At 55.3% G+C, this 10,560-nt stretch overlaps 1 protein-coding gene across 2 annotated transcripts; it reads left to right on the forward strand.

Annotated features, from left to right (window-relative positions):
* Positions 1-1,165: 1,165 nt before the first annotated feature.
* Positions 1,166-9,204, forward strand: RHOC (ras homolog family member C). 2 transcript variants are annotated; one of them, XM_009074523.1, is made up of 5 exons: positions 1,166-1,184; positions 7,984-8,141; positions 8,404-8,524; positions 8,767-8,897; positions 9,027-9,200. In XM_009074523.1, exons 1-5 carry the CDS (start codon positions 1,166-1,168, stop codon positions 9,198-9,200), a joined length of 603 nt encoding a protein of 200 aa, XP_009072771.1. The 2 variants fall into 2 exon arrangements, with proteins under 2 accessions (XP_009072771.1, XP_009072772.1); XM_009074524.1 differs by lacking the exon at positions 1,166-1,184 and having other exon boundaries at positions 7,980-8,141; positions 9,027-9,204.
* The last annotated feature ends 1,356 nt before the right edge of the window (positions 9,205-10,560 follow it).

Below are 10,560 nucleotides of genomic sequence, written 5' to 3' on the forward strand. Positions count from 1 at the left end.
TGCTGGTGTGAGGTCTGGGCACTGCTGGGCAGTGTGGCGTGGGGTGGGTGCCCCAGCCTGGCTGGGTGGGGAGCGGCAGGACAGGGTGGGGTGGGTGTGCCCGGGATGGGGTGGGGGTCCCTGGGCGTGGGCAGCGATGGGTTAGCCACACTTGGGTCACTGTGAGTTGTCCCTTGAGGCTGTGGGTCCCAACTTGTGGCTGCTGCTGAGCTGGGCAGTCTCCACTGCCCCCCAGACAGTGACTGACCCATGATGAGAACCCAGGGGCTGCAGCCCCATCCTGCATCCCTCCCCACAGCCCCTGCTCCAGCAGTGTCCCCACGCACAGCCCACGGAGTGGCCTCGCAGTGTTTTCTTCAGAAAAAGGCAAAAAGTTGCCTTTGCTTACTGCTGAGCTCATTCTTAAACATTTATATTAGGGGGGCTTGCGGGGAGGGGAAATAATTGTGTAATGTCTTAGGAGCAGGGGAGCATTCCAAAAGCATGACTGTGCAGCCCTTTCCAGGCTAACAGTCTGGCAGCCAAGTCCCCCAGCAGCCACCAGCCCCCCTAAATCCTGCCTTGGCCCTGACACCCCCGTGAGAACCCCTGTGTGGTTCCTGGGCTGCGTGGGGTGGGCTGGGAGCAGAGTCCTGGCTGAGCCCCCACATCCCTGGGAAAGTGTTCCATTCAGGAAACTGGAGATGGGAGGTAACACTTTGGCTGGCTGTGTGTCACAGAGACCACTTGCTTTTCCTTTCTTTCCATTTTGCCAAGTGGTGTCCAAACAGTTTATGTCCAGCTCTTCCTCCTCAGCTCCAAGTAGTTCAGGTAGAGACTGCATGAGATTTTTAACTTGAATCCATGTTCCTGACAGCTACAGCTTCTCCAGGGAAACGTTGAAGTGAAAAATAAGCCAAGTCACTGTCTTCCAACAGGTTATCGGGAGCGTTTAACCGGGCTCACCTCCCAACTGGCCGTTTGCACTGGAGAGGCCTATTGACATGAAAAGTAAGGAATGTATTAGCAAATATTGATTGGCTCTGGGGCAGTCAGGCATTACACAAGTACAGGCATCTGCTGAGATTGTGCTGTGTTATTTGGAGCTTTCAGCAAGACACTTGTACTGCCGTGAGGCTTGGGAAGGCTGTCGCTTCCGCGGGAGGTAAAATAAGAACATGGCATAATGGCCTTTGGGAAAGGAGGTAAGGGCAGGCAGCTTTTCCCACCAGCACTTGTGGTTTGAGCTTTGTTTAGGCTTTCAGATTCTTCTGTCCCAAGTCCCTCTCTCTGTTTGGCTTGTGGATGTTTTTTCTTTTTGTGGGATTTGGCAATGAAAAGGAGCCATCCTGGCTGCTCTGCTCTGGGTCTGGGTCCAGGCAGTCGCCTTTCACCGCTGGAGCGTGTGGTGAGCCCAGCCTGCCTGGTCATGCCCAAAGAATAGCTCCAAAAAACATGGGTAAGGTCTAAACTTGAGCACTGAGTGGAGCTCCTATTTGGATGATCCCTTGTCATTTGGTTATGGCAGGTCTGGAGGTCTGAGGGAGGTTTCAGGCAGCTTTCCCAGAGGTAAATACAGACACCTTCCTTGGTGCCTGGTCGTTTTGGCAGGCAGGTGGGATGGGAGGTGGGATGGGAGGCTCAGAGCAGTGGGTGTGGGTCCTGCTCTGGGTGTCAGTGGTGGCTGTTGGTGTGGGTGAGGGCTGGGACTGACACAAACTGCTCAGCTTGGCTGGCCCCAGGGCTGGGTGAGCGTGAAATTGCAGTGCTGCTGTGCCAAACCCAGCGCTGCTCAGATTGTCTCGAGCCTGAGCTCTGCCCTGGCCATTTGTTTCCCTTTGGCATCACCCGTTGCTTCCAGCCCTTTTTGGAACTTTTTTCTGCTTTCCAGCCTTAATGATTCTAGGATTCTGTATGAGTCCCTCTGGTCAGGACACTTGTCCTGTCCTACCTTAGCCATGGTTTAGGTATCTCAGTAAATGAAGTTCTCTTGGATGAGCATTTCTGTTGAGTTTTAATTTGGGAGTTTACTTGCTTTCTCATTGTACCAGTGAGTCCAACCAGCTAAAACCGTTGCTGTTTTGAAGCAGCCCCATGGGACTTGCTGCAGGCAATGTCTGCCAGTGGCCTGTGTGCTGCTGTCATCCTGTCCCCAAACACCTCCAGTCCTCTTCCCATGACTTCATCTTGGAGACAGCTGTGGCTGTCACTGTGCTGGTTGGAGCTGTGAGCTGTTGGTGGAGCAGAAGCTGCTCCTGGGGGACTCTGGAAGGGGAGGGGGGATATGCCCCATCACTGGGCTGCAGCAGCACCTACAGTGGCCTGGAGCTGGCCAAAGTGACTCTTGTTTGCCCTGGTGGCACCTCTCAGGGTCCTGTCCTGAGGTGCCCTTGCCTGGCACTCGCAGCAGCTCTGTGCACACACAATGCCATGTTTAGAAGTGGAGACAGCCTGTCCTTGGCTGTGCTGGGGAGGAAACCCTTCCTGTGTTCCCTCTGGGTGCTGTGAGCTGCTGGGGGTCCTGTCTGTGTCACAACTGCACAGCCTGAACCAGAGGCATGTGGTTTTGAAATCCAGTTACGTGCCTTGGAGCTGTTGCAGCCTTGAGCCCTGTCTGTGCTGAGTTCTGTCTTAAACAAGAGTTAAATCACTCCAACCCAGCACTTAGTTTGTTAAACTAATGAAAAGTTTAGCAGAGCTGAAGGCACAGCAGCACCAGGAAGATCTTGGGCTGGTCTAAGAGGTGGTTTTCCTTCTGTGGTTGTTGTGGTGACAGGCACTGGGGTGATGGGGCTTTGTGCTGTCTGCTGGCTGTTCCCTGAACCTCCTGGCTGAGGGAAGCAGCTAGAGTTGCTGGGGCAGAGGAATATTTTCTATTAATCAGGGAGATGCTTGGTGACATCTCTGCAAGGCAGGAACACAAGCCCCAGGTCTGTTCTCCCATCTCTTCCCAAGAAGTGAGCTGGGGGCAATGCTGGTGGCTGCATGAGCACTGCCTAAAGGCTTCACCCTCCTCTGGGCTCTGCTTTCCTGGACAAGGAGGTTTGTAGTGTGATGTCTGCTGGGCCTGGAGGCTGTGGGGAGCTAGCCTTGCCATGCTGGTGGCGCTGGGGGTGTCCCTGCAGGGAGGTGTCCCTGCTCCCAGTACAGCTCCATCCCCCCCAGCACTGCCCAGGCTTTGGGGCTGTGCCTCCAGCCAGGGCTGCAATCTGTGGTGTGACAGGTCTGGCCAGGTTGGAGCTGTCAGTGGCACTTGGGAATTTCTGTTTCAGAACAAAACCCCTCTGTTACCTCTGGGAACTCGAGCCTGGCCAAGGAGGTTTGTTGAAAGATTTCTGTCCCTGGCTGGAGTCCTTCAAAGCGTTAACATCTTTCTTTGTGAGTCCTGAGATCCCTTAGCAGCCACTGGATGATGGACACATCCTGCTGCCAGAGGAATTCCCCATTTCCTGCTCAGCGGGAACTTCACATTTTTAGGCATGAAACTGGGAGAGGCCAGTAACACAAGGGCTGCCCTGGAGCCTGGCTGGTTTTATGATGATGGCTTTAGCATAGCTGCTTGGAAAGTAGAACAGAGCAGTTTGGGGTCATGTTGCAGCGTTTTGGCCTGCTGAAGGAGCTGCCTGCTCAGGATTAGGTTGGTGCTGGCAGCAGTGGCACAGACTAAACCCACAGCCATCCCAGTGTGGCCCCAGCCTGCCTGCAGCAGTGGGAGCAGGGCTGGGCACAGGGGCCCTGCGGGGTTTGGCGTGGGAGATGCTGCCACGTGGTTGTTGCTCCCTTGTGTTATCTCCATGGATGAGCAGGAGGCATCTCCAGTGGGGCCCTGTGAGTGCTGCTCATGCCTGAGAGCTGCAGGTGCTGTTGGGCAGGGTTGGATTGCCAGCATGGCTGGGCAGCCTTGGCTCCAACTCGGGGTGGTTGGCACTTGACAGAGTTAGAAATCTGAATTTTTGTGTCTGTTGTGGGTGACTGTGTGCTCTTCATCATTTGGCCTGATGGCAGTTGTAGAAAAGCTGTCTTCAAATTATTATAGAATCACAGCCTGGTTTGGGTTGGAAGGGACCTTAAAGATCATCCAGTTCCACCCCCTGCAATGGGCAGGGACACCTCCCACTAGCACAGGTTGTTCCAAGCCCTGTCCAACCTGACCTGGAACACTTCCAGGGATGGAGCAGCAGCAGCTTCTCTGGACAACCTGTGCCAGTGCCTCACCACCCTCACAGGGAGGATTTTCTTCCCAGTATCCAATCTATTCCTGCCCTCTGGCACTGGGAAGCCATTCCCTGTGTCCTGTCCCTCTGTCCCTTGTCCCAAGTCCCCCTGCAGCTCTCCTGGAGCCCCTTGAGGCACTGGAAGTGGCCCTGAGGTCTCCCTGGAGCCTTCTCTTCTCCAACCTAACCACCCCCAGCTCTCTCAGCCTGGCTCCATGGCAGAGGTTCTCCAGCCCTTGGAGAATCTCCATGGCCTCCTCTGGACTCACTCCAGTAGCTCCACATCCTTCCTGTGCTGGGATCCCCAGAGCTGGAGGCAGCACTGCAGGTGGGTCTCACCTGAGTGGAGCACAGAGGCAGAATTGCCCCTCACCTGTGCTGTGGGGATGGGCCCAGGACACAGGAGGTTCTGAGCTGCCAGTGGACATAGCTGTGTCCTGTTGAGCTTCTCATCCACCAGCACTCCCAAGTCCTTCTCCTTAGGGATGCTCTCAATTCATTCTCCTGCATTTGTGCTTGGGCTTGCCCTGTTTGCCTTCATGGAATTGTCTTCACATTTTCCACCCTTTTATCTGCTCACAATCTGGGAACAGTACAAAGACCTTTGCATCAGACTCCTCATCCCAGGGACTGGCCTCATCCTGCTGAGCAACAGAGGCAGAGGAACTCATTCATATCTCTCTCTGAGCAGAGTGCTGCTGGCAGCTGGTGTTGGTGCTGTGCCAGCTGCCAGGTCCAGGGCGTGACTGGGGGCACCCAGCTGGCCTTGGAGACTCACAGTCCTCTCAGCCTCCTTGCCCTGCTCACCTTTGCACACCAGCACTGGCTTAGTAATGAGCTATTTCTGGACAGCTCTCGTGAGTAATGGAATGAGTTGTGCTGAGATTTTGGGTGGGGACAGTGCCTCTGCCCTCTGAGTCACTGCTCTGCATCACACCATGCTTGGAGCTGCCGAGGCCAGAGCCATCCCAGGTCAGGGTGGACGATGGAGACTGTGGGAAGGAGCTCTGGGTGCAGTGACCACTCAGTTTGGAGCATACACTGTCCCCTTGCTGGGCTGTGTGTATTAGGCAGGGCACCATGCAGGCAGGTGGTGCCACTGGTTGGTTTTGCTTTCAATCTCATATCCATGGACTGAGCACAGGTCCTGGTGTCCATCTGGCAGCAGGTGTTTATCTCCCCAGGCATCCAGTGCTCCTCATGCTGCAGATACGTTGTCTGTGTTGTGGTGTGGGTTAGATAGTGGCACAGCCCACACTGCTGTTCCTCCTCCATCTGTCTTGGAGATGTGGAGTCATAAAGCAGCAAAGCATGTTTTGCTGAGGGCAAAGGAGCTTTGTGTCTGAGTAAACAGACTTTTTGTCCCTCAGCTCACTGTTTTTCATGCTGTGAAGATGCTGCTGGAGCTTTTGATCAGATGAGAAGGATGGTTTGCAACAAGGGTTGGACTCGGTGATCTTAGAGGTCTTTCCCAACCTTAATAATTCTGTGGTTCTAAAGGGTGATGTGTTTCTGTGTCCCCAGGGATATGCTGTCAAAAGCTTTCCCTCCTCATGTAGGCAGGAGTCAGCAGACTCCTCCAGCCCTTGTATCTGCTTCTGTAACACAAACACTCTCCTTGGGATGAGCTCCTGGCCAGCTGCCTGTGCATGGGACCATGGGGATCCCTGGCCCAACTGGGACAGGCAGGAGCAGGAGGACATGAGAAGTGTGGGACATGAGCTGTTTTTTCCTCATCCATGCTCAGCTGACAATTGCCCCTAGTCCCTAAAAGGGACCTTTTGGAACACCTTTATTTTTTCTCCCACTTCAGTGTTGTGCAGACGTGCTCATCCGTTCTGTAGCTGCTCCACTGGGATGTGTGCCTGACACTGGCTGAGGAGCCTCAGATCCTGCCGGATGCAGCCCTTGATCCTCACTCTTCTCACCTTACAAGTGCCAGCTTACTATTTTTATTAACAGTTCCACAGCACTCAGCAGCCACGAGCCATTCCTGCCTTGGCTTGTGAGCCAAAGTGCTTGGAACCTGCAAAGACCCAGAGTCCAGCCTGGATTTGGGTGAAAACTGTCTCTTTTGCCCCAACCCTTGGGCAGTTTGATTTGTGAGACTGGGGTGGATTTGTGTGACAGACTAGGGGAGGTTTCTGAGGAGTGACCTGCCAGGCATGCTGATGGGAGAGAGGAGCTCTCCACAGCCCTCCTGTGGAATGCAACTCAGCCACTGAGCCTCATTGCTTAATCCTTCACTTGCAGCTATTTATGCTGCAGCCAGACTTGAGTTTTTCCTCTTTTCCTACCTTTTCTGTTGGCTCAGGGTGTGAGTGTGATCACCCAGGGAGGACAGATGTCCAGTCTTCACTAAGGCTCAGCATCAGTGCCTGGTTAAATTCCAGGCTTGTGATGTCCTGGCCTTGCTGGGGTGATCCCAACATGATCCTGGGGTGATCCCAGCGTGATCCGCTCCCACCGCTCGCATATCAGGGCATCAGCGTCGGTGTGTGTGTCCTTCCCACAGGGTTATTTCCCCTGAACCTTCCCAAGGCTCCCAGCATGATGGACTCTTCCCATCCTGCTGCCTGGACAGGGGGTTTGGAGAGGGACAGGGGGCACATGGCATGTCCCTGCCTTCAGGAGCAGCTTTCTGGCCACCTGCAATTTGCCCCAGAGCAGTGTGAATGTTCAAGGATTAAACCCTGAGCTGTCAACTTGTGTCATTCCAGGAATCTCTGCAGGGTCAGGGAGCTGGTGATGTGCCAAAGGCATGTAAGGAGTGGGTTGGACTCTTTGGACTGAGGTGCCTGGGAAGCTGGGGATGGGAAAGATTTGGGGCCTGAGGTTGGTGAGGGATGTGATCCCACCACGGCTGATTTTCTCTCGTGCCTCATTCAGATGCTGTGCCAGGCGTTTTGTGGCATTGTCCTAGGCAATTCCCAGGCTCGGCTGTAATCCCCTTTTGAAACTCAGGGATGCAAAGGCATAGTTTTCCTTGCTGGACTGCGTCCTTTTCCCTGGGGGCAGAAAGCTGCCTGCTTTGCCACGGGGTTTTGCCTCTGTTTGCTGAGTGATGGTTGGCAGCTTCTCCCAACGCCTGTGCCAGCGTCGGCTCTCTCGGTTCCGTGGTAAAGGCTCCTTTGTCAGACAGACTGGGATGGGGCCAGCCAGGTCCTGGGTGCCAGGCACATAGGTCCTGCTTGCCCAGACTTCCAAGAGCTCAGCCTGGCGTGTTCCATCTGCTGATCAGATTATTTGGGAGCTGGTGAGTGTGCCTGGGTGAAACCTGGAGCACAGTTTCTGCCCTGAAGAATTTATAACCTAAAATACACTCTGTGCATGTGTGTGACTGACTCCCAGGATGTCAGAAATCCCATTTGTCTGGTGTGGTGGCACAGCAAAGCCAGGGAGGGTTGGGGGGTTTGGTGGCCAGTGGGGTGGGTAAGGCAGAGTGGTTTGTCACCTTGCATGAAGTCCCTGCATGCAGCAACCAGCACTGAGCATTGCTGGATCATCTCTGGGATTGTTCTGGCCACAGTAGCAGTGCTGGGTGTAAATGGCTCCAGTCAAGACAGTTCTTGCAGTGCCCATGAGCTGCTCTGTGTGTGAGCTGGAGGAGTTGGACACAGTGAAGGGCTGGAGAAACCTCCACCCTGACTGTCACCAGCTGCTCACACTGGGATGTGCCCAGGTACTTGTGTCTGGTACCTCCTGGGGAGTGATGCACAGGACTTTGGTGGGCCAGGAGCATGGGCTGCCCACACTGCTCTGTCCCACTCACCTGCTCCTGTGCCCGCAGCGATGGCAGCCATCAGGAAGAAGCTGGTGATCGTGGGAGATGGTGCCTGTGGGAAGACCTGTCTGCTGATCGTGTTCAGCAAGGACCAGTTCCCTGAAGTCTACGTGCCCACCGTGTTTGAGAACTACATTGCTGACATAGAGGTAGATGGGAAGCAGGTAAGGACCATTGCCATTCCCATGCCATTGCCATGCCATTCCCATGCCATTGCCATGTCATTCCCATTCCCTTATGGTCCCATGTGCTGCTGCCAGGGTTGGTCCATGTGGCTCACAGCATTCAGGGGGCCCCCTGTGGCTTCTGACTTTGTGTCACCCTGAACCTGCTCGAGTTTGAGGAGACCATAGCTGTACCTGAGGAAGGTAAACCTGTCCCTCCTGACCTGCAGAACCACTGAGCCACATCCCTCTCCCCTCACAGGTGGAACTGGCCCTGTGGGACACGGCAGGACAGGAGGACTACGACAGACTGCGGCCCCTCTCGTACCCAGACACAGATGTTATCCTCATGTGCTTTTCTATCGACAGCCCAGATAGCCTCGGTAGGGACTGGGGAGTGAGGGGGGGATCTGGGGCTCCCACAGGACTGGGTGCTGCTGCTGAACTCCCTAGGGTCTGAGAAGCTGCTGTGCTGCCCCTCAGGGGGATGCCAGTCCCTCCCCTCCATCTCCTGCCTATGTGTGTGCTCCAGGGACCTTGCTGGCTGGGTAGAGGTGGTGGGAGAGGAGGATGCCCCAGGGCAAGCTCTCCCTGCTTCCCTCCTCAACTCATGGACTTGTTGCAGAGAACATCCCTGAGAAGTGGACGCCAGAGGTGAAGCACTTCTGCCCCAACGTGCCCATCATCCTGGTGGGGAACAAGAAGGACCTGCGGAACGACGAGCACACGCGACGGGAGCTGGCCAAGATGAAACAGGTGAGAACAGCCCCAGCTCCCTCTGCCCGTGCTGCGTCCTGGGGGGAAGCACAGGATGCCCCAAGAGCATTCGCTGTGCTTCTGCTCCTGTTTTCTGGTGATAATTCCAAATGTTTTACTGCTTCCTAGGAGCCAGTGAAGCCAGAGGAAGGGAGGGACATGGCCAACAGGATCAATGCCTTCGGCTACCTGGAGTGCTCGGCCAAGACGAAGGAAGGGGTGCGGGAGGTGTTCGAGATGGCCACGCGCGCCGGCCTGCAGGTCCGGAAGAACAAGAAGCGCAGAGCCTGCCCACTGCTGTGAGCAGCCCCACTGGCACCTGTGCTGGCACCTGGCTGCCCCTGCACGGGGAGGGAGGACCTGCCCTGAACCCTCTGCACCAGAGCTGCCACCCCAAGCCCTCCAGGTGTCCCTGTGAGACTCCAGGGCCACGAGGGACCAAGTGCCTTCAGTACCCGCTGCTCTCCCTGGGCAGGGTGTTCGTGTCGCTCCCTGTGTCGCCCCGTTTTGTACTGATCTCCCTGGTTCTGCCTTTTCCGTGGGGATTGCTGTGGTGTTGGCTCTCCCTCCCCAGCTCCAGGTGCCACAGAAGCAGGAGTGGGGTGTGCTGGACCCTCAGGGTGCTCTGCCTGCTCCCTCAGCCATGCAAGCAGTGCACACCAGCCTTAAGAGACTTGCCCAGGGCAGCTTTAGCCCCATCTGTGAGCAGAGCTGGGTTCAGCTGCTGCCAGGACTGCTCTGCTCCCGGGATGTGTGCCCAGCTCTGCCAGTATTGCCGCCTTCGAGTCTGCCTTGGTCACAGACTTGGCACCAGTAAACTGAACAGCGTAATTGGGAGAATAAATGCAAACTGGTATTTTAGTAATTGTAACTCCGCTTGCATGGCATCCTTCTGGCTCTCCTTTGTGCCCCTTGCTGCTCTGGGCTGCTCCCTGGGGACCAGGGCCAAGGCTTACTTGGCCCCCAGCTTGTCTTGCTTCAGAGGCTGCTGCAGGATCAGGGCTCAGCACCATGTGCTTGGGTAAGAGCCAGGGAGCAGCTTAAGGGCTGGGCAGGAGCTTCCTAGCTCTACCCAGTCCCTGGATGATGGGCACTGCCATTGCTGCTGGAGCCATCCTGCCTCTGGAGCAGATTGGGACAGGGAGCAGTGAGCCTGTCCCTGCTCTAGCAGTCCCATCTGTGGTGGCAGAGCCCCAGACTTGTTGGAGAATGGCTAAGAGAGCGGGGAAGGCCAAAAAGAGCTAGGCCACAGTCCCCTGGGAACGTACAGACACAGTCCTGGGAATGCACCTGGGAATGCAGTGTACAAGCAAGGCTCTGGAGATAGTAACTTATATATAGATAGGGAGTAATTCAGCTGGGCAAATGGCAGATGGCAGGGGTAACTCGTCCTTGAGGCTGAAACAAAAAGTTTCGAGAAAAACAGCTAGGAATGCTCCCAAGCCTGGGAAAGCAGGAGATAAGCCTCACAGTTGCAGCTGTGAGTAGGGAGGGTACCTGAATGCTATCTTTAGAGCCTAGCCAATTAAAAATGATTGATAATTGTATGCCTGTCCTGCACTGTATAAAAAAGAGCCTGTTGGACAATAAGGATGGAGCTTGCTGTATCACCCATACAGAGTCGGCCCCTTGCTTCCCCCCGCGGGAACTTTAACTTTCACAA

This window comes from Acanthisitta chloris, unplaced genomic scaffold (assembly GCF_000695815.1).
Source record: "Acanthisitta chloris isolate BGI_N310 unplaced genomic scaffold, ASM69581v1 scaffold22185, whole genome shotgun sequence".
Taxonomy (NCBI): Eukaryota; Metazoa; Chordata; class Aves; order Passeriformes; family Acanthisittidae; genus Acanthisitta; species Acanthisitta chloris.